The 26,713-nt window shown below is 24.5% G+C and overlaps 2 protein-coding genes across 13 annotated transcripts in view; one reads left to right on the forward strand and one right to left on the reverse strand.

The window, feature by feature from the left end:
* The first annotated feature begins 743 nt into the window (after positions 1 to 743).
* LOC135927922 (zinc finger protein ubi-d4-like) lies at positions 744 to 12,507 on the forward strand. Of its 2 annotated transcripts, XR_010572206.1 has the most exons (8): positions 744 to 920; positions 4,426 to 4,569; positions 7,291 to 7,604; positions 9,134 to 10,064; positions 10,120 to 10,406; positions 10,743 to 11,675; positions 12,105 to 12,186; positions 12,230 to 12,282. XR_010572206.1 is itself a non-coding variant. In XM_065464191.1 (7 exons), the coding sequence occupies exons 1-7, from the start codon at positions 803 to 805 to the stop codon at positions 12,310 to 12,312; spliced, it is 1,959 nt and encodes a 652-aa protein (XP_065320263.1). In that variant the 5' UTR covers positions 744 to 802; the 3' UTR covers positions 12,313 to 12,507. The 2 variants fall into 2 exon arrangements, 1 of the variants encoding a protein (XP_065320263.1); XM_065464191.1 differs by lacking the exon at positions 10,743 to 11,675 and having other exon boundaries at positions 12,230 to 12,507.
* An 8,496-nt stretch (positions 12,508 to 21,003) lies between these two features.
* LOC135927852 (serine/threonine-protein kinase STK11-like) overlaps positions 21,004 to 26,713 on the reverse strand; it is a 63,710-nt gene continuing 58,000 nt past the window's right edge. For 5 of the 11 annotated variants that reach the window (XM_065464061.1, XM_065464066.1, XM_065464056.1 and 2 more), the window contains 3 exons: positions 22,922 to 23,023; positions 22,854 to 22,875; positions 21,004 to 21,097 (listed from right to left, as the gene is read on the reverse strand). In XM_065464061.1, coding sequence (XP_065320133.1) covers positions 21,079 to 21,097; positions 22,854 to 22,875; positions 22,922 to 23,023 — 143 coding nt within the window. In that variant the 3' untranslated portion in view covers positions 21,004 to 21,078. The remainder of the gene's footprint in view (positions 21,098 to 22,853; positions 22,876 to 22,921; positions 23,024 to 26,713) is intronic. The other 6 variants (XR_010572196.1, XM_065464065.1, XM_065464060.1 and 3 more) reach the window with 3 other exon arrangements.

Here is a 26,713-nt window from a genome sequence, read left to right on the forward strand (position 1 = left end):
TTAATATATTCCTCGTAGTGTAAATAGTAATAGCAGGCCGATTCAAAATACATTTGAGCCGATTTTGAAGCTGACTCATCGAGCCAACTCATGAAATCTACTCAGGTAGCTTAGCATAATCAATCCATTTTAAGGGAAATAAAGAAATTAAAACTAAACACACAAAAATGTATAATAAATTAATGTTAAAAAAACTGGCGTAAATACGTAAATAACGGTTAAAATAAAATATTTTTTTTTAAAAATAGTACAAAGAATAAATTCAAGATCTTCAAACAATTAAGCCCGTAAAAAGGGGGATATTTCATATAAACTTTAAAAAAATCCCAAATAAAATAAAATGGTAAAATAATAAATAGTAAAACATTAAAATGAGGTAATCCCTAAATGTATTTGATAACATTATTCTTATTCAAATAATTATTTATCCTATCTACCAGACAGATCAAATAATTACTTATAATACAAAACAAAGATAAGAATCAATTTTTTTGAAACATTTTCTTATTCTTATGATATCAGATAAATAATATTTAGATAATTTGAAAAATTAGAAATGTAACAAATATACTATTATATAAATTATATTATTACTTTTTAACACATTGTAATTTACCATTAATATATTATTTTATTCAACTCTAATAATGAATAAAACAAATGTTAGATTTGTCATTCTACCTCGTTGAGTTATTGCATTTGAAAAAAATTTTGGATTGTTAAAGCAAATTGGTATAGTTTGACTGACGTCGTATCTCACTTTTTTTTCTAACTTAATCAATAAAAATCTTAATTAAAAAAAATGCAGGCTATATCAAAAGATATTAATTATAATTTAGCAATGGAACATGTTGCTATATATAATAGACATTTACATGAAAAGAAACTTAACAGAGCTCCCTTCTTTGACTCACACACTGGTAATAATTTGTTAAACTATATATTTTTTCTGTATTGGAGATTCAATTATAGAATTTTTTTTTAAAATAGTCAATACAAATTTATAAAAACAGGGTATTAATTAATATAGCATCAGTTGCTACCAATAAAATTGTGCATTTCAATTTCATTTTTTATTTATTTTTAATTAAAGATTAATAGTAACTTTTTTTTTTATATCTGTTTAGAAATTATTATCAAAATGTTTATAAAAATTTTTTTGACATTATTATTAGTTAGTATTGGCTATGGTATCTGTAAAGACTTAAGTATCAGCTTTTCCATTTTAATTAAAATTATATTTTTGTTTCATTTACAACATTATATAAGTATAAGTCAATAATTTTATTTAAATAAAAATTTTTTTCATGCTATTATTTGTATATTTCAATAAATTTGGTGACTAAAATTAGAATCTACCATTAAGGAAAAGGAAATACTCATCAATAAAATATATTCCTTTCAAGTTTTAATTAACATTTTTATTATCATTGTATAGATTTCCTTTTGGTGTTTTAAGATGACACAATGATGGACTAAAATAACTAAATGTCTTTCTTTTAAACTTCTTCAGTAAAAGTATATGATATACAGAGTTGGGCAGGTCCTCCAGAAAAAGAATCTAGATACAGATACAGATTCTTTATAAAAAAATGAATCTTAGATACAGATACTAGTATCTTTTTCAAAATATCAAAAAGATACAAGATAAAAGATACTTGTATCTTTTACTAAATTAGAGTATCTTAAATACAAGATACTTTTAAAATATAAATACCAATTAAATTAGAATAGTTTATAAAATACAGTTTTTATTATTTATTTGTGAAGAACATAGCATACACATATAAGAATGAATATTTGCAATAATTAATAAAATATTTATTAATAAATTAATTATAATAACCAGGGATTTTAATATTAGTTTTTTCCCATTAATAGCTTAAACAGGGAAGGGAGAGTAGTATATTTAATGGGAGTTGAAAATTTGCAAATAAGAAAAAAAATTAAATCAAATGATTTATTAGAATGTGCAGGTTATTTTCTGTGTTGTTTTAAATATAGATTATATTTGGAGTATATGGCTAAATGGCATCTCTAAAAAAAATATACTAGTTTTATTTTATTCATTATCTTTAATAAGTATTTATCATTACTTATTTGTGATTTTTATGTATTATTTAAATTAGTTTATTTTCTAATATGACTTATTAATTCTTGCCTTTGTAATATCATATATATAAATATCATTTAAATCTCTTTTCAAATTTTTTTTATATATTTCTTGCAAAATCATAAATTATATATAAAAAATATCATAATAATGTACAACTTTATATTATAATTATTAAATACATAATTATTATTAAAAAAATATACATAAAAATGGATTTCGATTTTATTTATAAAAATAAATGATTTTATATATAATTTTTTTTAAAATTTGATAACATTTTATTTTTGTTAAAGAAGCCATTTTATATCGGATCAAATTTTATAATATTGGCGGATAACCAATATTTTAAAATGGGTGAAACCGGCCCGATCCCATAAAAAAATCGGACATCCCTAATATATTTTATATATAATTATTTTAGCAAGTTCTTAATAGAGAAAATATTTAAGCTATAATTGATATATAAAAATATTAGATAATTTTAAAAGACTCTTAATAAAATAATTATAATAAGGTAGAATTTAATTTTATTAGTTACTTTTATTTATTTATGATATAAGTAAAATTACATTACAGTATTTATTTACAAAATTTAATCAATTTAAAATGCATTAAAGAAAATTATTATGTTTAATAATTAATTAATAAATATTCTGCCATATTGTTATTTTTTTTGCGCATTCTGTTTATAAAGGTGTGCGAGATTCTCTTCAGAATCTGCTTTTAGTGAAGCTGGTGATATTAACAGTTATTATCGCCGCAAGCTGACCTCTGATAAATTGGAAATATTGGTATTTCTAAAAAGAAATCTTCGTTATATTAATTTTAATAACAATTATCTAAGAGGGACTTAAGTATAGGTATTATTATGTTGATAATTATAAAATAAAAATATAACATACTTTAATATGTTTAACAAAGTTTGTAAATGAGTTTGTTGAACCTTTAATAACTTTTTTACTTGTGCAATTTTGACATTCAGCTTGTACCTTGTTCTTTTTCACATGAATTACTATAAAATTTTCCATCTAGAATTTTAAGATTCGGATTTGATTCAGGAGAACCCATCTCCATAATTTCATCTTCACTACTATGATTGTTAAACATTTTACAAATTAAAAAATATTACATATAAAATATATCCTTCTCTTATTTAGTTTTGGTGTTGTTATTTTTAATCTGTCTATCTTTGTGACCTATAACATTTCCAACTAATTTTGGTTATCAATATATTTAAAATATAGCGGGAAAAAATAAAGAAAATAATACAAGATTTCACGAAGAAAATAAAGTTACATTGTGTGATATGTAAATGTTTTAAACAAGAATATTAAAAAGAATCTGTATCTGTATCTTTTTAAAGAAAATGAAAAAGATACAAGATTCTTTTCAAAATAAAAGATCTTAGATACAGATACTAGTATCTTATTAAAAATGTCAATAAGATACTGAGTACAAGATACAAAAGGATCTTGTATCTTAGATACAAGTATTCGCGGTACTGCCCAACTCTGATGATATATTAATTTCCAAATCTTATAAAGCAAAATTATCCTTGTAAAAATAAGGATATTTAAGTATTCTTAAAAAATTACACATTTCTTTATATTAAAAAATAAATTTATAAACATTCCCTTTATTGTTAATTGAAATAATCTTTTTAGAATAGACTTGTTCAAAAGAATGGTAAAAATAGGAGTAATGACATTTTTTTTATTATTTTTTCCATGATATTCGAATTAAGTGAATAAAATATAAATATTATTTATGCATTTTGTGCCTATAATTTTCTGTCCGAAAACAATAGAAAATACTGTAAATTCGCCACTTACAAGGATGAAATTTAATGCGAATATCAAATTGATCACTTTTAAGGTGTTCAATTTTAATGGGTTTGGGGAAGGGGGGGGGGCTTTTCTCCAAAATATTTTCTCTTACGAAGATGCTGATTACTTTAAGATGATTATTTTTTATTAATAAAAATTAACGATATTAAAATGGCAACTTAATTACAAAGTGACTATACTAGACTATTATTATTTTATATCTCAAAATTAGTAAGCTGATCAAACAATAAATTTTGCATAAAATTCTAATTTTTTTTGTAATATATCTTTTTAAACCTACTGTAATTTTTATGCATTATTTCATAATGAAATCACAAAAATTTATCTTCAAATTTTAAAATTTTTTTGAATTCTTTCAAACTTGGTTTATAATTAAATTCTTAGAAATAAATTGATTTCATATTTAATCCTATACTCTAAGCAACATTTCCAACTATAATAAAATATAAAATTTATTTTAAGGTATGCCTCTCGATAAATGTCAATTATGGATGATGAATTTTGAACGTAATTCTGGAAAAAGGTATGATCAAATTTATTCTTACCCAGCACGTAAACTAAACAGACCTAATAAAATTCATTTACAGAGCGAATTAAAATTCCAAGGTTTCATTTTGTATAGATTACAAATTTAATTAATAATATTCAATTTTTTAAAACAAATATGAATGTACAACATATTTAATTCAAATTTTTAAATGAATAATAAATTCATGCATATTATTCTGAGGTCTGGAACCGAACTTTTAGTAAATTAGAAAGTTTATAAAATTCTATAAAATCACAAGTTATATTCTCATTTTATTTCTATTACATCAATAGAGTTAGCGCTATTTTTGGCATGATTAAATCAAATTCATTTAAAACAATTCTCTTTTTTCTTTATATAAATAATGAACTTTTTTAAAGATTTTAAAAGATATAATAAAGGATATTAATATTTAATAAGTTTTGCTAAGATTTTTTAAAGTTATTCTAAAATTTAAATGAAACTATTATTAAGACAAGAAATCTGAACACATTGAACGGCCGTTAAATTTTGCCCTGCCCAAAATTCACAAAATGTCAGGCCCGGCTCGTTAAAATTCTATCAAAAGTCCGCCACCCAGTCTAAATAACAACCAATCCCTAATTAATATTTTAAAAAATAAAGATAGGAAAGAAGCGACAACCAAATATTATTGCATAAAATATTCTTTTATATTAAAAAAAAATCAATAAATAAAAAATATACTATAAAAAATAAGAAAATAATATTTCCTAAAAGCAAAACATTTCATAACTTTTTATAATAATTTATGAAGGATAAAGATGAAAAAAAATTTAAAAAACGAATAAAAGATTGATATTAATGTTATTTTAATAATATATTTATTATACAATAATATAGCGTATTTATATTTAACATTATATAAAAGGTCAGCTAAATTGAATAATTATAGAATAGTATATATATATATATACACAAGAATTGAAAATAAAAAGTTACTATTGACCATATATTATGGTTTTTCAAGTTATAAAACTAGCGTTATAGAATATATAGGTAAGAATTAAGTGAATGAGAATGTTCAATGGATATTATTTTTAAGAAAATAAAAACAAATTTCACACCAAAATTTTTTTCTTTTAGAAAGATATTTATTTTTACCAAAAATTTTACATATTTTATATCTTTTTCTTAAAAAATAATAAAATTAATAATCATTTACATGAATTTCTAAAAAGTATATTAGAAAATATTTTAAAAATTAAATTGTTAAATTTTAACTGGTGTTTCTCACAATTATCCTCGAAAATGAGAGGTTTCATCTATTAAATCTGATGACATTTAAATTTAGCCTTGATTGCTTGGATATCTTTAGCTTTACCTGAAGCTGTTTTACCCACAATTTTAACTAGGGCTGTGCCGATATTAAATATCGGATCGACATCGATATTAACGTTTTTCAAAAATATTGGATCTGGCCGATACCTGTAAAAAACTGATCCGATCTTTTTACTTTTCTTTTTTTTATGCATATTTATTTTACATTATTATAATATTTTCTAAATTTTTTTTTTAAACAATGCAAATGCACAACACCCTCTAATTTTTTTTTTTTAAAATAGATTTATAGTATTTTAAAGTTTTTTTTATAAAAAAAGAAACGTCCAAAGTTTTATTTATTTTAAATCTTTTTAAATAATAAGGCCATTTTTTAGATATAGTATCTGAATTATGGAAATATTTTACAAAAGATAAAGATAATTTTGCAAAATGCGTTATCTGCGGAATCATCTGAGTCTGCCTTCAGTATGGCAGGAGGTATAGATAGTCCAGATCCTAGAAGCTTATTGCAAGCCCAGGCCGTAAAAATCCGGGCCGGGCCGTTCAAATGATACCTTTGCAGGTCTCTGGCCATATTTAAAAAAATCTAATATTATGATTTTATATATTAAATATTACAATATATAAAATATTACAATTTTATAATTCATACCAACATATAATGGATATATTATTAAATATATTTTTTTCAAATTATAGTCTTAATTGTAGAAATAAATTTTTTTAATTAAATGCATAATTCGATTTTTTGCATAAAAAATATTGATTTATAACATTTAATTCAAAGGGGGGGGGGTGAAAAATCAGTATAAATATCGGACCGGTTTTGAAGCAATATCGGATCGGATCGGTGAAAAATAAATGGATCGGCACAGCCCTAATATTAACACGTCAATCAATTTTTGAACCTTTAATTAAAATATTTTAAAAATACTATTATTAAACCCCCCTTTGGAATAAATTTAATACAAAATGCGGATAGTACTAATGGTTATAAATACTTGGAAGCATTAGCAAGTCGTAACCTAGGTAATCTCATGATATGGAGGAATATCCATATATTCGTTTAATATCAAAAAATATATGGGATAGGTTCTAAATCGCTAAAAATAGGGAACATGGCTTATATCCCCTAGAAAATTTTTAAAGTAAATTTGAAATTAATATTAATAGATACTAGGGGACTAAACACTTGTATTTAAATTGAAAATTTAAAAAAAATCGCCAAAATGGAAGAAATATCATATATTAATTTCAAATTTACTTTAAAAATTTTCTAGGGGATATAAGCCATGTTCCCAATTTTTAGCGATTTTTGTTTTAGCGATTTAGAACGGGAACCAAATATATAGTTTAGCCATAAAATGATTTAAAGTTTTCCTAAATGGCAACTTCCCATACGTTAAATAATATTTATTTTATGACTAGCGATTTAAGTTTATATAATTTTTTTCTTTCTTATTATTCTATGAACCTTTTATTTATCTTTCATCAAGAATTAGATGGCAATCGTATTAAGGGTTTCGAAATTATCAAACAAGATGAAAATAATTCTATTACAAATTTTGAAACATATACGAACAATTCTCAAGCCAGTTTTGATGCTGATACTTTTAATGTGATTAAGAAAGGACTAGACAAAATCGAAGCTGCAACGAGTATTGAATCGATTAACAATATCCCAGAAAATAGCAAAGACATTAAATCGAATAATATCAACGACTCAGATGAAAGTGATGATAATAAATGTGATCCTGATGTTGACTATCCTTTTTCAAATAATTCTAGTTGCAAAAAAAGATCAAAAAAAGTTTTTATAATTTTCAGTTAATATTAAAAACTCAATGTTTTTATATGATACGGCATTTGTATTTTTTCACTAATATAAAATTCACTCATTTTTAAAACATCTTTGTGCACATATAACAATCTACTAAACAACGGCACAATCTTCTTAAAATGCATATCCACACATTTTTCTCAGCTAGTCAATCCAAGACTCGGGCTAAAATTAAATTAAAAAATGGCTAAGCTCGGGCTTCAAATTTGTTAAAAAGAAAATTAAAATATGTTTTCACTTTTATTATAATAAAACAGCAATTATTTATTTTTATTCATTTATCTTTGTAAAAATGAGTTTAATTTATAGTCGGTCCTAAAAAATAGAATTTTGAGCAGACTGGTTTGAAATAAATTAAAACCTTAGACTTTGGACTGGACATAAAATTAAATGAAATTTTTTAACCCGGACTCAGGCCGTAATTTAAGGGCTCCAACCCTATCCTCTTTCCTAAACTACCTTTTTTGTGGAGGTTACTATCAAAAAAATTTCAGTCTGGGTGTTTACCTCGTTCACACTAATTTAAAAAATTCGTAATTTCTGGTAGTAATAAAACGATACAATACAAATTCATACATATATATATCAGAGAACTGCAGGCCCGGCCCTAAGCTCGCCTGGCTCGGGTGCACGGGCGGGGCCGTATTTTAATTTTTTAAAGATACCCTGGCTGGGCCTGAGATTTTTATAAAAAAATACCCGAGTAGAGACGGGCCTGGATTTTTTTTATAAATATCACCCAGGCTGGGCCGTTTATTTTAAAACCAAATATTTTAAATCGCCATTAGCTATAATTAAAGTTAAATATAATATATTAATAAAAAACCAGGCTGGATCTGAAAATTTTTTTTTTAAAAAAATTCGGGTCTCCAGGCTGGGCAAAAAAAAAATCTAGGCAAGGCCGTGCAAATGACACATCTATAGGTCTTTGATATATATATATCGTAGGTTTAACCCTGATATTTTAGCAAATCTTAAAAAATTAAATTATTTTTAGAATTCTACCCTGTGAATTTCGCTATGAATTTTTGTGTATTTTTTGTCTATATTACATAAAAAATATTTCGAAGTTCACGGCAACATTTTCTAATATTCACAGGGTAGTAACTTTATTCATGAGAGAATGCGAATCTGGCATAAAGAATTTGTTAAAACCCCAAATTTTCTAAACCCCTATTACCCCACATTTATATATAATATACTATATATCCAAGATGCACCTATACCACTTTTTATGCCATAAGGCCTATTTTTTGATCTTTATTTATCCAAAAAAATGCCTTTCAATTTTATGAAGTTCATGGTCATAATTTCCTTGTATGTTCATTCTTCTTTATATTTTTTTGGCCACTTTTTTTATAGGATTATTTCGCTACATTTTTCTCCATCGGGTTTTTAGGGAATTATAAAATTCACAATATAAAGTTAGGAAACACATAAATGCCGTATTTTATATAATTTGGATTATACGCTAAATTTAACCATTTATTTATATCTAGCTAACTCGCAGTTGCTCTAAAAAAGTTGTAACCCAAATAAACGAAAGTTTCAATAAAGTGATAACTAGAAATGATTTTTTAAACCACATATCACAACCGACTATATATTCAGAATCTAATTCACAAATTAAAACTGACATTCAGCATAATCAATTCGATAATAAAATGGCCACTTTAATTGATCCCCAATATTATAATACCGTATCATCAAACAGTTATCCCACTAATTCTATCGAAAAAAATCATGAACAACCTATAGATATTAAAAAATATACTCATTTATCTGGGGAAGTTATAGCACAAAAGGATACTGAACTGAGCTTTAAAACAAACGAAATCGTTTACGACATTAATAACCCTAACGATGAACTTGTATTGAGTAAGCCTCACGTTTGTGTGATATGTGGAATTCGTTATAAATCGAAAGCAGGATTGAATTATCATTATACTCATTTGCATCATATTAATACAAAAAAAAAAGTCGCTTCTAAAAAAAATGAATCAATTAATAAAGCTACACCTGTTCAAAATGAACCCTTACCAAATGACCATAAAAATTTTAATAAACAAGGTCACGATTTAACAATAAATGACATTATTTCTAACAATGCTCAGATCCAACATCTCAACCAACATTTATTTAAAACGGATTCTGAAAGTGTTTCAAAGAATAAAATTATATTCGATGATGTTGATAATAATTCAGTTTCAATATATAACAATAATTTTATTAAAAACCCTGATGATTTTTGCTATTACCCTAAAGATCTTCCCAACAAATTATCAAATGTGGAAAATATTATGGAAAACACACTTATCAAAAATACAAGCTTGAATATCACTAATAAACAAAATATAAACGATCAAACTGGTGAAGCTCTAAAATCTATAATTCCAGATATTTCCCGAGGAAAAAAATATGATTCAACTGGTTTAGATTAAATATTTGTTAATTTTTTGAAATCATCATTTATTTGTTTATATAGGAATAAATACCGATAACATTTCGAAAAAACATGAAAATGACCCGGCACAATATATCACTTCTTCATTTATTAAAGAAAAGGCAGTTTGCGATTTTTGCTTAGGGGATGTAAAAATGAATAAGAAAACTTTTCAGCCTGAGAAACTTATATCGTGTTCCGATTGTGGAAGATCAGGACATCCTACATGTCTTCAGTTCACTTCTAATATCATCATCTCTATCACACGCTATCCATGGCAGTGCATAGAATGCAAATCTTGTGGTCTCTGCGGCACTTCTGATAATGACGTAATTACATTTTTATTATTTATAATACACATACTTTTATCATATATCTACCCCAATGGCATATAATACTTACCTAGACTGGCGATTCATTGATTAAAATACATTTTAAAGCGTTGTTGATTACAAATCATTTGATAACACGCCATTTTGGTTTTACAATATTAGAAATTTTATAAATAAATGAAATTCGGATTTTTTTAGAATTTTAATATAATTTATTTATATGGGTAAACAAAATGGGGTCACCAGATGATTTTTATTGATCAGTGTTTATTTATTTGATTATTTTTTAGATTTTAAAAGTATTATTTATTTCAAAAAAATTATCTATTGTAGGTGGCGTTTTTGATCTGGCTAGGGTATCCTGGTTTGATATAGTATTATTTAACGTTACAATTAACCGATCATCAGTCAAATTAATATATGGCTAATTCTACTTGAAATTGGGTGAACTATAGCAGATATGTCTAACATCCAGATAATAATTTATAAAATATTATCATTTAATAGTCTGAAGATAAAATGAGATGCTAATAATTATTATTTAATATAATTTTTAATTTATAATATAATTTTATAATATCTTATGCAATTGAAACATCCAATGTTTGAAATGGGCCAGAAAATAAACTTTCACATAAACTCAACTAGCTCAAAAACTATTTTAGATACAGTTTTGATTCAAATTTTATTTTAAAGTTTAAGAATTGGGCTACTTAGTATTAAAGTGTTTGATATATTACCTCTATAAATAATTTCTCAAGTTGAAACTACTAGTCTTGTTTGATGATAAAAGCTTTTGGCACATCTTACAACGAAACCTATACCCAGTGTTAATTTCTCAAAATATTTTGCGAATTTAGGAATAGGAAATTTCAATTATCATCATTTTCCAGGGAAATTACTTTGTCAATATATGTACCAAAATTATCTTCAATGTCAATCTCTATTGTCGACATTTAAAATTTTAATTATTTTGAAAGTAAGATTTATAATTCATATTTTTAAATATAAATTTTAAAATTAAATAAAATAAAAAGATTATGATTTTAGAATTAATTTTAAAAATATAAATATATTTTAATAATTTTTATGTGTATTTATTATATAAAATTGTAGCGCGCATTCTAAATTAGTAGCGAGCTACAATTATTTTATGAAAAATATAGCTCGTTAAAGCTACCGCTAGATGAAAAAAGTTGCGCTCTACTTTAGCAAAACTGGTATTGTTGATACACATTTAAATGAATGAAGAAATCGCTATTTTAGGTAGTAATGTATGTTATTATTTTACTCCTCCCCCCCCCTCCCTCCAAAGATAAATAAAAAAATATTGAAAAAATATCTTTATCAAAATTATATTAAATTTGAAGTATAAAAATTAGAAAAAAATATTAATTTAATTCCCTTTATATAAATAAATATGTGATAAATCCATAATAAACATTAGTGTGAGGTTAAATTAAAAAATTCCAACTTTGGAGGTATAATCAAAAATATCTGTCTTTTATAAATTTAGCTCATCGATTGAAATTTATTTCTTCTTGATTCCCATTTTGATATTTATTAATGTTATTATCTTTTAAAAAAGATTAAATCTTTTCAGGAAAAAGTTATAAATGTTTTAAATAATAAATTTTGTTAATTATTTCAAATTTACAATATTTTTTTATAATTAAATACAACATATTAATTTAGGATCAGTTATTATTTTGCGATGATTGTGATAGAGGTTATCATATGTATTGTTTAACACCTCCTTTATCGGAACCTCCTGAAGGTAAAATTATATATTTATGTAAAATCATTTTCTCAATTTTTAGGTAATTGGAGTTGTCATTTATGTATTAAAGAATATGGCGAACAAGCGAGCATTAATCAAACAACCTTAAATTCAACTAAATAAAATTCCAATAAAATGCACCCATGCAATTTAGATCTGTTTTAATTAAAATTTAAATGAATATAAAAATATTTCGAAAAATATGATATTACAATTAAAAAATATATTAATTAGATTTATATGTGCAGGCTTATTCAGACTTGATGTGATTCCTTCATCATTTTAATCAATATTTTTTTGATGAAGTTTTTTTTGTAATATGACTTATCTATATTTCAAAACTTTATTATAACTTTTCAAATTAAATCATTTATAAAATATAATTTGATGAATGAATTTAAATTATATTCCTGGGATGGTAAGATGGTCAAATAATCAATTGACCGGAAGTATATTTGACCGTTCAAATATTTTAAGATGTTTGAACGAGTAGTTATTTAATTTACATATCCATCATTAAAAAGTTGTTAAATTATAAAATAATAAACATATAACAAGTGCAGTATTTTCCGCTACAGAAATCAACATACCATATCATCTACTTTAAGTACAATTAGTTTCAGGCAGGGACTTGAACCGTTATTTATAACGGTTCAGATTAGTTACGGTTTAGTATGTAAAAAATTATAATGGTTACGTTTGGTTACTACGGTTCTTAAGAAAAAATTTACAAAGGTTCGGTTCAGCTAATTATAAAGGTTCATAATGGTTCATTACGGTTAGATTTTTTTTTATTGAAGCAACACCATCGTCTAATTTATTTTTATTATAAGCATCTATGAATTATATATAAAAATAATATAAAAGATTCAAAATAACTCATTTTTAAAATATATTTTCTAATTTAAATGGATTCATATTTGTTTGTTGTGACGATAACACAAATTTTAGCCCCGAAAAGGCCTTTCCTACAGAAACTTGTGTTGCGGGAACCGCCAGTACTATAAGAGCAAGTTTATATAATTCTGGATATTCAAATTTTTTTGATTCCTAAAATGTAAAAACTGAACAGGTTTAACCTTTTTTATAAAGGTTCTTTTTACTCCTTCAAAAAATAATTATATCGGTTCGGTTAAGGTTCTGATATTTATAATGGTTTTACGGTTCACTTCGGGTCTCTGATTTCAGGTGGGCTTCATAAAATATATGCAATAGATAAAGAGCTTTAAAAGCGTTCGTTGTTGAAGAAACTGTTTGTGATATATTCCCAAGAGAAATAAATGATCATATCTTTACGAATAACAATTTTGGATGAAAGTTTTAAATATACCTCAATCCCTAGCGATGTCATTATTAAGAAGTAAACGGAACTAATCCACTTCAGAACATATTATTCAATTGTGTCAATACCCAATTATTTCTCAGTAGAAGAAGAAAAAATTATTTGTTTAAAATAAGAAAAAATGATCTAAATACAACTGCTCATAATTAGGGCTCTGCAGATCCACATATTTTTCACCTATCCGATATTGGTTCAAAACCGATCCGATATTTACATTCATTTTTCACCACCCCTCAACCAAATGTAATTAAGAAATCAATATTTTTTATGCAATATTATGCATTTAATTTAATTTTTTTATTTCAACAATAATTTAAAAAAATTAATATAATAGATAAAATAAATATAAAAATATATCCATTTTATGTTGGTTTATTAAATTATAATATTTAACATATAAAATTATAATATATTAGATTTTTTAAAATAAATATAAGGGCCTCTAGATTTTCAGGCAAAAAATATTAGTTTTATTAAGAATGGCAGATATTGTTGGCTGATTTTTAGGGCTCTCTTTTTTAAAAATTTGATTTGTTTTTTTAAATATTTCTCGTTCTTGATGGAATCGCTTTAAATGTTTCCGAATTGTATTAAATGAATTGTTCATTATTTCTCCCCGTGAAATTACAATTCCGCAGATAACGCATTTTGTAAAATTCTCTTTACCTTTATCAAAATATTTCCATAATTCAGAAACCATATTTAAAATAATTCTTTTATTTAAAGTATAAATAATAAAATTGGTGTTAAAATATGAAAAATAAATAAAACTTTGGGTGTTCCTTTCTATTTTTATAAAAAAACTTTTAAAATCTATTTAAAAAAATAAATAACATGCATTGTTTAAAAAAAAATTATTTAGAAAATATTAATGTAAAATAGAAACTCACTGAAACTCGGAAAATTTTATTATTTTTTAAATATTTTGTTATATTTATTTTTGATTAAAAAAATAATAAATATGATGTAATAATAATTCAAAGTTTGATTACTCAAAAGTTTTAAGAATTGCATTTTTAGTAAAAGAATCGTATTGGATCGGATTTTTTACAGGTATCGGTCCGATCTGATATTTTTGGAAAACGCTGAATATCGGTACCGATCCGATATTTAATATCGGCAAAGCCCTACTCATAATGCTGCTTACTTATTAGATCTCCAATATTAAGGCCAACATATCACGAAAAATGAATTCGACGAAGCCTATGTGATAATAGGAACTAAAGCCATTTTAGATATAATAAATTTTTGTTGTAAAAGCGATATCTTCGATAACAATATGTGGATTGCGGGAGAATCCATAACCATTAATCAGATTACGATAACGAGCTGGTATAAGTAACTTTGTTCACCGCCCTTTAAGGAAGTAGTAAGTTCAACTTATTTTTTAGAAAGTAATTGGTTCGTATGGGGTAATATTCATACAAAGAACCGAAATTGATTGAAAACAAAATTAGCATTTATCGTATTTACGATTCTTTTGAAGAAAATGATTATTCAATTGAACCAGAAAACGACTGCTAGAAAAAGTGACGAAATAATATTTCAAGAATGAATCAAAATATTACAAAATTTAATCATGTGCATTCATTTATGAATGCATTTTGTATATTTATTATTACATATAGTAAATACTGTCAGAAAAACATTTGATCATAATTAATCCGGTCAATAAATGTAATTTAATATAAAAGATCCTTATTCACTTTTACAAATTACAATTAATCATTCTATGTTTTAGATCAATTTTCTTTTGATTTAGCAGAGGAGTGAGAGTTTGAGCACTAGATGCTCTCAACCAATACTTGAATGACGGAGACAGCCAATACAACTTAAACTAGAAAAATTTTCCCTATATTTATAATTTGCCTTCAAGAATTGGTCTTAGCCATTTGAATTATTTTTTAATTTTATTAAATAATGTCTTACCTTCTAAAAGATTTTTTTTACTACTTGTTTTTTTATAATCTTTCTAAAATAATAAAGCTAAACATTAAACAATATAATAAATGATTAAAAAACGAGTAATGTAAATTCGTTACTTGTTTGAAAGAATAACGCGGTTACTTACTTTCTTGGAAATAACGACGCCACCTTGTATCGCGTTATTATTGAATGATAGCATTAATTATTTTACGTAAAATATTTTGTATGCTATATCATGATATGGAAAAATATTTTGCCGTGAATTACGGTTAGTACTTCTCAAGAAAGGTTAATTCTTTGAATTCTCATTGAGACTTCTTAACGTCATATATTGATATTTTTCTAACCCTAAAACTAGTGTTCTTAATCGACTAAGTCTAGTAAACTTAGCCGAAAACTGGAGCCAAGTTTTGGGTTTACTCGATTTGTGAACTCAGTTCCTAAACTCAAGTTATGAACTCGAGTTGGATTATTTCATAATCGCCTTAAATTAAAAAATAATTTTTATTTTCGTTTTTTTAGAAATAAAATTAAATTGAGAAGACTCACCTAGCTAATTTTTTGTAATAACTCCCGTTTTTTTCTGTGATAAAAATTTTGAAAAAGTTTTATTTAACAAATTATAATAATTTAATTATATATTTTTTATATGAATTATTAAAATTTAACGATCATTATATATTTGCATATAAATCTTATATCAGCTCAATAAATTTTTTAGCTCTGTTTCTCTATATTCTTTTTTAAGCAAATCTGAAGATTTGATCATAGATGGTACAAAGATTTGTATAAAAGTTATATCTTTTCTTAAAAATTTAACATAAAAAAATTATATATATTCTTAAAAATTCTCCCAAAAACTTAATCAAAAACTCATATAACTTTATTATATTTAATATATATAAAAAAACTATAAACATGATATCTTTTTCATGAAATAAATTAAAATTCTCATAAAAATTATTTTCAATTGATTACAAAAAACGATAATTCCTAAAAATGTAAAGTCAAAAGTCAATAATGTAAAAAATTATCACAAAATTTTCTATTCAAATCATTATTTTTTTTATAGTTCTTTTTTAACCAATCAACCATAAATGTTGATTGTCATTTCTATACAAAAACATTTTAATTTTAATAATTAAACAAGTACTAATTATAAATTATACAATCATTAATAATAAATTGTATAAAACTAGGACAGTTTGGACATCTATTCGCGATATCTCGAAGCTTTTTTGTGGCTAAAATATTTAGTTAACCGTTTTAAATAGCTTAGATATCTATATTTACCAGAGACCTGCAGAGGTACCATTTGCACGGCCCGGCCCGGTTTTAAATTTTTTAGGCCTGGCCCGGATATTTTTTAAAAAATTTTACGGCCCGGCCCGGATTTAAAAATTTAAGGCCCGGATATTTTTGAAAAAAATTTTTACTCGGAATTTTTTAAAATTATATTCGACCTGGTATATACAAAAATTCACCTATGAGGTATTTTACCATATTTTGCAGAGAGTATTATCGCTTATTATTTAAAAAATACATGTAAAAAAGCTAATATTTTGAGAATATTATTATTATATAATATTGTAAAAAAAAATAATGAAAAATGTTGGATTAAAAACTTTCATGACTCAAGGTAAATATAATAAATGCAATAAATATTTGACAGTTTGCAAAGTAAAAAACCAGCATGATTGACGAAACCCTATACTCAAGAAAGATATTAAAAATTCACAAATTATCATGAAGAAAGAGAAGCATATCTACCTTTTCAGGTTGAAGATTAATTCTTCTTTCTTCAAGAATTCTCGTAGTGGAAAAATTCCGCTCACAGCTTGCACTTGAAGCAGGAATTGCATTTTGCTAAAATTGGAAATTCGCTTTGATGAGCCGCCCACCACTCTAACAAATTATCCACCTTAAATGTTTAATCTATTTTTTTATTTATTTAATTATAATATTCTTCATCGGGTATTGACATATTACCAGAATTACCATCGCCCCATTTGTCATAAAACGATTTAGTTTGTTTAACAACAGTCGTAATTTGACTGGTCGATGGTATTTCTTCCTGAGCCTCTTGCAATTTAATATAATCTTTTATATAGTTTTCCGTCATCTTGCGATCTGTCCCTGACTACATACGTAATTGCTTGAATTTGGGGCAGAGAAAAAGAGAAATAAAATGATACTTGTGTAAAACAAATTTTTCAATTAAAAAATGCTTTATATTAAGTAAAATCAATTTTATTTCTCCTTTTTCGCTTTGAAAGGTATTACAAACTTCAAGAAGTGATATTCCTTTATTTGATTGTTTTGGTAAAATATATTCTAAAAATTTAGATATGAATTATAAAAAAATATATTAATAATACTTGAATATTGGGGCTTATTTAAGATATTCCTTTATTTCATTGTTTTGGTAAAATATGTTGTAAAAATTTAGATATGAATTATAAAAAAATATATTAATACTTTGAATAAATTTGCAGGAAATTAATAATTAGATCGATCTGTGGGTGTTAGGTAGTGTTAACCATCACCCAATATTATATTAATCATAACGATAATATAATATAATCTTATAACCATTAACTCATAATGTAAAAATTTTTATAAAAAATATTAAGGCCCGGCCCGGATATATTTAAAAAAAATTTTTTTAGGCCCGGCTCGGGTATATTTAAAAAATTTAAAATACGGCCCGGTCCGGGCCTGCAGGTCTGAAATTTACTTTTATTTCTTATAGGGTAAATAATATTTGTACTTTTATAAAGCAAAATATTTACCAAATAATTAGCTAGACAAATCTTCCCAGATTCTTAATTTTGTATATTTAAAAAAAAATGAAAATAATTAATAATTTAAGTTAATTTGAACTACTCGTCCTTGAGTTCAAAACTGGAAGTCTACTAAATGAACTAACGACCCTGAGTCGAATGAACTCGACTATTTAACAACACTACCTAAATCGGTACACTCGTTTTTTAAATAATATTTCCTATTTTATTAAATGTATGGATCTTAATATTCTCAATTTTTTTAGAATTTGATCGAGTCGAGCTTTTAGAAATTGTGATCAGGAAAGTTAAGTGAAGGTCAACGGACTGGATTTCTCGTTTGAAAAGTTAGAAATGGAATATTTAATCTATTCTAAATGAAGCATTTCAATATTCTATAATATAAATAAATTTATGCTTTGGGTTAGTTAGCATAATTTTATTATTTCTATATTTGCAAATAAATGAAATTTTTCAATTATATAATATTTTGTATTATTTGGGTGGGCCTGGTTCGGTCTTTATTTTGTGGCCCGTGGTTCGGATTGGTCCCTATATTCTGTGTTACGGTTCGGTCTTTGAAAATCGGCTTCAAACCGGATCAACTATCTTTCACTATTCAACTCCACAATTTATTTAGATAGCTGTCCACTATCTTCGACTATAGCTGGAATCTTTCACCCTTGTTAATTTATCCATCCTATTTTTAAAAATTAACTATTGTCAGCTTATTTTAATAATATTATATACAGCCATTTTAAGTATTTTTTATTGAAGTAGGTAGCAGGGTTAAGACCTCATATACTAATTCTTGAGATAATTAAAACTCAAGAAAGCGAATTCTGACTAACAAATCAATTACTCATAAATTAATTGACAAGTAGAGATATATTGAATATAAAAATTCCGAGGTTATTGACCCTACATGATTAAGAAGCTCATAAAGAGGAAAATATTTTAGAAAAATTGATTTTAAATATCTTTCTCTAGACATTTTTACTATCACAAAGAAGGAATACCTAAATTGGATAAAAGAGCATGATACAATCTAATTACTTAATATCGTAATGTTTTCAGATAGTATATTTTGATTAGCTACTTATTTTAAATTTTGCTCATAATAAAGGTTTTAATTTTTTGAGTATTCATGATTATTTCTTAAATTTTTAAATGAGCTAAAAAAAATAATAAAAGGTTGGATTATCAATGAAGAGTTAAAAATTGGATAAATTATTTTTATATTTTATTTTTTTTAAGTTACAAATTATAATAATTAGCAATATAGTTCAGTTTTGTTCATAAAATAACTAATTTCTTTATATTAAAAATAGGTTCAAATGTCCGCCAGGAACAGATGCGTTGTCATCCTGTCCAATAAATCCTTGAAACACGTTTTGTCTTTCAAAAAAGATCAAAAATAAAAATTTCCTCACTCAAAAAAAAATTAAACATCTGAAATTTTTTTCATAGAAGTAGGGAATGATCATAAATAGATGGCCACGATTTGGTCACTCTTAACGCGGCATATTATCACTCATTTAAAAACTCACTAGATTTTGATAATAAGACACTTTATTTGAAATATTTTAGAATGTTGCTCCACTTTTCGTTTAAATCATTAAATATTATAAAAACAATCTGAAAAACTAAAATATTTACTGAAATTTTAATTAAATATCTTTTTAAGTACAAGAAAAGGAATATAACAACTATTTTTTGATGAATGTTTAGTCAGTTAATTGGTAAAATGAATATCTAAATTTAAAAATTTTATCTAAAAAATATAATTTATAATTTTTTAAGCTTATAATTTTTTATCCCTTTCAAACATTAATAAATATAATATTTTGGTTTCTAAAATCCATTATTCAGCCTCCCATCTATTTTGAAAAAATCTTCGCACAGTGGGGTGGTTTGGAATTACATCCGCATAGATTTCTTGGTCAAATCCAATAATAAAATATGGGTTATCATGTTCCTTTTTCAAATTTGTTAATATTTATTTAGACATAATTTAATCGCTTTATCCTTTTGGTGATAATTTATAATTTCCTTTCGCCTCCTTGTTTGAAATATTTCTATACCTGATGTCAAAAATATTTTGTGATAATTCTTTTGTGAAAAAATTAGCTATGGATGCAATATATTTTAATCAAAAATTTTTGCACTGCGGGCAGAATTATAAAGTGTCGCTTTATTATATGGCGTTTGCTTTTATTATTATTATGTATTATTAACGTCCCTTAGAGGTTATGAATAAAGCAAGGATACAAATTTTGACACTCAGTTTAATTTTTTTTAAATAAGCGTAAAGTTTTTACTATATTTAAAGATTATTTTGATATAAACGCGTTATTCAAAAAGTATAGTAGCACAACATTATTTTTATAAACAAGAGCTAAGTATTTAGTAATCTTTTAATTATATATGGATAAAATATCAAACTTGTTTGGTTCATTTAAAATTTTATTTTTTGACAATAGATTTTAAATTCTAACATTATGCACACCTTACATGATTGTAATAAAAGAATTGTATCTTATATATATCCTGAAAATAGCATTTATATCTGGGCAGCTAGATAAATTTGAAAAGTATTATTGAACAATTCGGTGAATATATATAAATATACATTTCACAAGCTCAGATTTAAAATATCTTAAAAGCATGATGGTTCAAGCTATTATGATTTTGACGAATGAATTAACTAAATTTCCGAAATATAATTTATTATTTATTATATTATATATTAATAATTATAATGTTATATTATAAATAAATTATATTTTCTATTATAAAATTATTTGGAACTCAGTGAGCTGTCTATGGCTGATATCATCAACATTCGTTTATATACCTTATATTATGTTTATAAGAAAATATAATATTTGAAAACTATAAAAATTTTGTTTGAATGACACACAAAAAATCAGAGCTGTGAACCTGGATCCTCGTATTTTTTGCTGAACCAAAACCCGGAGCCTTTTTAAAAATGGAGGATTCAAGGGTTCTAGGTGCAAAAATTGATATCAATTTTAGAAAGTGATATATTTGAATTTTGAAGTGTAGGTATAAAGTTAGGGCTCAATAAAATTAAAAACTTAAAATTAATCACTGCCAAAATTTTAAAAAGTAAAATGTTTTTGTCATGTTTAATTATGTTTAATGAGTATTTGGATTAAATAATATTATAAATAAAAATGATCGTAAGATAAATGTTAACAGTTTGAATTTAATTTAATTTTCTATTATTTTATAAGGCTAATTAATTTTTTATTGCAGATCTAAGGCTGCATTCAAAGTGGAGACGGATGCGTTTTTTACATCCGTTCTGTCAAAAGTCAATCTCATTAAAAATGATATATATGTTCAAAGTGTGTCCGTTCCGATACCTTCGGTCCTAAAAACGGATCCGGCAAATTTTGAAGTCAAAACATTTTGACTTTTCGATCCGACAAATTTTATAGAGCGTTATAACGTTACTTATAATTTTTAAAAAATGAAAATCAATATAATATCATTTTTAATGAGGTTGACTTTTGACGGAAAAAAATTCATTAAACAAACTTGTTGGCTTATTATAAATCTTGTTCAATTATTTTTTAGAATGAAAATAAAAAATTTTTTTTGAGTATTATAATTCAAGGTGATTCTGAGTGTAAAACCAATGTAATAATAGATTTTCACAATACTAACTTAGAAAAGCACAGAAATCATTCTGAAAATTTTGAGGAATACTTAAATTAAAAAACCAAACCTCAACTGGTTGTACTAATATTAATAATTCTACCATTGATCACTTTGAAAATTGAGAGAAAAAATAAATTAAAAGATTACACCTTTAATCGAAAAGTTCTCAAAGATATAGAAAATAAATAAGGGTGCAAATATTATAAAATTCTGGGAAGAAAATAAATAAGGGTGCAAATATTATAAAACTCTAAAAAGAAAATTCAATATATTCAGAATTACATATCCTATCTAGAATCGTCATGAGTGTATAAGCGACACACGTACAATAATTTATCATGTATTATAAAGATAGCTATTTATCTTAGGTCAGCGTAGAACGTGTATTTTCTTCTTTGATATCAGATTTGCGTGGAAATTTCAAAGATGATATCAGAAGATAAATCAATTTTAAAATTTTTTACTTGTAAATTATTAAATTAAAAAAAAATTGTATTATTTTGAGCAATATTTCTTTATTTTCTCCAAACCTGGACCCGAACTATTTTTTAAAATTATATTCCAGGACCCGGGCCATTTTTGTGGAAGGGTTCACATACCAATGCAAAAAAAAGAAAATATTTATTAAATAAATATATTCACAATTTTTTATCAGAGACCTGCAAAGGTCAAAATTAAAAGGAAAAATTACTATTAAGCCCAAGATTTTTTAAAGAAATTTTTTGGCAGGTTCGAAATTTTTATTCCGTTATTTTGTATAATGTTGCAAACAGAAAATTAAAAAGTAAATGAATATTAAAAGCTTCATTATATGTAAATATACCAGGGCCTTCAGGTCTATGATTTAAATATATTTTTTAAAAATTGATAGACCCGGATTTTTTAACCCAAACTGCCCACATTTTTTAATTAAATTTTTAAACCTGTTTCGGCTGGGTTCTGGGCCTGCAGGTTTCTGTTAATTATTAAGCACCTTTAAAAAAAGATATACATTTTGTCCAGTTTAGAATATTGTTTAAAAATCCAAGCCTTCTTTTCCCAACATTTAAATTATGACGATGAATGTCTTCATGTTCAGAGTTATCAGGTACTGCTTAAAATATGTAAAAATAATTTTTTCAACGATATTTTATAAATTGTATTTTAAACCCTTTACTGCATGATATTTTTCGTTTGAAAATTTTTTTGGAGATCTCCTCTGACTAATTTTTTTTATTTGTTTATTGTAATTTTGGCATTAATAACACCTATAAATTGCAAGACATTCGGTCGGGTTTATCTTAAAACTCATTTATTTCTTTATATATTAAATTCTTAATAATAATAATATCAAGTCAATTCTAATAAAAATAGCAAAAAATTCGACATATAATATTTTTTTATTAAATTCTAAAATTATTATACTTTTTAATTATTTAATAAGATAAATACAAGTGTTATTAAACGCTAATTTTAACTTTAGCACACTATCGCTATTTTTTCAAAAAAGTAGGGTGATATTAGCTACTTTAGAATTTATTTAAAAATATTTTTTACGTATCTCCATTTTCACAAATAAAAAATATTTGTATAAAAATGTGACTATAATTTATTTATATTGCATTTCTAGAGAGTTGTTAAAGGATCGAGATAGACGATCCTGGATTCGATTTTAATTTGGCAATTTACTCGTATTTATGATTTTCTCTTTGAGGATCGTGTTCGAAATCATTTTGTTAAATAGTAGATCTTTTTTTAAAAAATTTTTAGTATATAAATAAAATATTTTTTTCTCAATCTCGATCATATTTTTTAGTATCCACCATATTTTCTATTTTTCTCAAAAATTTTATCAAGATGAAATTTACGAATTTGATTTACAAACTACAAGTTTTATTTATTTAATTGATTAAAAATAAAATAAATTATTTTTAAGTATTTACTAATGAATGTCTACTATAGATTTAGATGATAATACACATAGTTATTATAATGCCAGATTTCAATGAGAACCTTTTACCTTTTCCTCAGCTCCGTATAATAATGGTATGTCATTTTTATAATATAGATTTCCTTCATTGTGTGAATCAACATATGCAGATGCTTGTTCAAATAAATGTATATATAGATACTTTCATTGTAAATTTATTGTAATGGAATAATTAAATATTATTACTATTTCCAAATGGGTAATTAACCTTTTTTCCAACAGATTTTGCGGCAGATTGATATTATAGCACTGAGGGCAATGCGGTATTAAATTAAATATACATATTTTTTATGTAAGTAAAATTTAAAAAAATATATTTCTTTGATTTTTAGATTTAAAAAATGCGCTTAGAGGATTTTCAATAGTATTATCATTTATCTCAAAAAATCATCTAGTATTATTTTATGTAACCATTAGCCTAACAAGTTGCCTTTTGGATTGAGTCATATTAAGGCCAATTCAATTTGAAACAAGGGTGAACAATAGCAACTATATTTAATATCCAGATAATAAAAAACCGAGTTGTTAAAAGATACTTTTTAAATGGATCTAAATACAGATACAAAGTCTGAAAAGTTATCAAGATACAGATACAATTTTTATCATACTCTTATATAAGGTTTGCATAAACCTAAATTAGGATTCTATTGTGAAAATTCATAAAATAAGCTAAAAAATTTATTAACTCGATATCACATTTATCAAAATACTAAAATAATGATTCTTCGATTTTAATATAATATATGATTAAATGATTATAAATAATTATTAAATTTCAGTAATAAAATATTTTCAAAATTTTGGTCGTTAAGACATTCTCGTTTATTTGAGACATTTTTAACTTAAAAAGTCTTTCTAAGGTGCTTGAAGGGATTATGATGTTATATTTTATGAATAACAATTTTATATCAGGATATTCTTTAAAAATACTAAATCTAGACATTCATTTTTGAAAAAATTATATAATATTATAAAATATTATATTAAATAAGTGAGTCTGATGATAAAATAAAATGTTAATATAAATTATTTATTGTAATTTTTAATATATAATTCTTTAAATATCTTATGGTCAGTTGCAACATATCATAATTGGACTAAAGTCAACTTTCACATCAACTCATCTAGCACAAAAACTATTATAGATATAGCTTTGATTCAAATTTTATTTCAAAGATTAAGGATAGGGCTACACATTGATATTAAAGTTATTTGATATATTACCTCTTTAGTTTCTCAAGTTAAAGCTACTAATCTTTGATGATAAAACCTTCTGGCACATCTTACAACGAAATTTAATATTGCATTTTATTTTTGCAAGAAAAACTTATTTTATATTCAGATTAATTTGTTCTATTTTTATTTTGGTAAAACTATTTTTATATTAATTATTCAAATTGTAAAAATTTTTATGTATAAATTATTTCTTATAATAACATATATAATTTTTAGTAATAACTTAAATAAAATTTTTTGATATTTGAATTTTCTAGTTTAATTTAGCATGATGTACCCAGTGGGAACCGAAATAAAATACTCAACGGTCTCACAAATTTTTTTAAATAAGATAAAAAATTCGTTATATATTAAGGGGAAAAAGCATATAAATATACAATTTTTGGATGATGTATATTTTCAAATTAATTAACATCCCCAATACTGTTTTTATTTGCAAATTACTTTATGAAACCATTGGGATTGAAGATCTGGAATATTACAGAATACCAAATTCCAGTGACATATTCTTTCCTTTTTAAAAAACTTAAGGATATGTTAAAATATTACGAATTATTAAATGGAAAATTTTATATTTTAAACGATGATGACTTTATCCAACTGATATGTATTTTTGTTCAATTATAAAACAATGTGTCTTATTATGAAACATAATAAATATTAATTAAAATTTGATTATGGATGATAAATTAAAAGCTATGACAGATCTTCCATACAAATTTCCCAAACTACATGGGGAAATAAATATGACCGAGTACTCAATTACTTGCGAACAGCACATCATTAATAATTTAACAGATGATGTGTACGATAAAATTAGATCTTTATGCACGGACATTGATTTTTTAAATTTTAATAAAGTTATCATTAAACTTATATACTTAGTTCCGAATCAAAACATTAAAGACTGTATTTTTTAAGCGCAACCCAGGAAATTGACGAATCCATTTTAAATTGGTCTCTAAGGTTGTCTAAACTTAATAAACTATGTGACTATCATAATGATGACCGCATAAAAAAAAACTTAGGGTATCTAGCTTGAATGATAACATTAAACGTAAATTAAACAAAGATGTTAATATAACTTTAGATGAAATGCTATTATTAGGTAGAAAATTTGATAGTATTAATAATAAACCAGTATTGTAAATTATGTAGAGAATAATAAAGAGTTTAATAAGAATACAATAGAAACTCTGTTGACAACAAATATAAGATTTGAGAGAGATCCTCATATAATACGTTTGATAACACTTTTTCTAGATATAATTGTAGGAATGGAATAATAATAATTATAATAGACTTAATGACAATTTTAAACAAAATTATGATAACCGATACAATGACAATTATGATAGAAATTACAATATAGCAATATGTCAATAATAGTAATTTTAGAAACAATAACAATTACAACCTTCCTTATGATAACAACTCAAATAACTAGGTAGACACAACACATGACGTGATAATAATTAGAGAAAACAGATTCAATACGATAATCAAAATCGTTACAACAATAACAACTACCGACACTATGATAACAACTCAAATAACTCCGGTAAAATAACTGGCATG

Source organism: Gordionus sp. m RMFG-2023, chromosome 4 (genome assembly GCF_954871325.1).
Source record: "Gordionus sp. m RMFG-2023 chromosome 4, tfGorSpeb1-WG-v2, whole genome shotgun sequence".
NCBI classification, from domain to species: domain Eukaryota; kingdom Metazoa; phylum Nematomorpha; class Gordioida; order Chordodea; family Parachordodidae; genus Gordionus; species Gordionus sp. m RMFG-2023.

Coding starts and splice junctions, on each gene's coding strand:
- LOC135927922 (XM_065464191.1), top strand. CDS start 803: ATGCAGGCTATATCAAAAGATATTAATTATAATTTAGCAATGGAACAT. Junction 4,570..7,290: donor GAGCGAATTAAAATTCCAAG/GTTTCATTTTGT, acceptor TCTTTCATCAAG/AATTAGATGGCAATCGTATT. Junction 12,187..12,229: donor TTTATCGGAACCTCCTGAAG/GTAAAATTATAT, acceptor CTCAATTTTTAG/GTAATTGGAGTTGTCATTTA.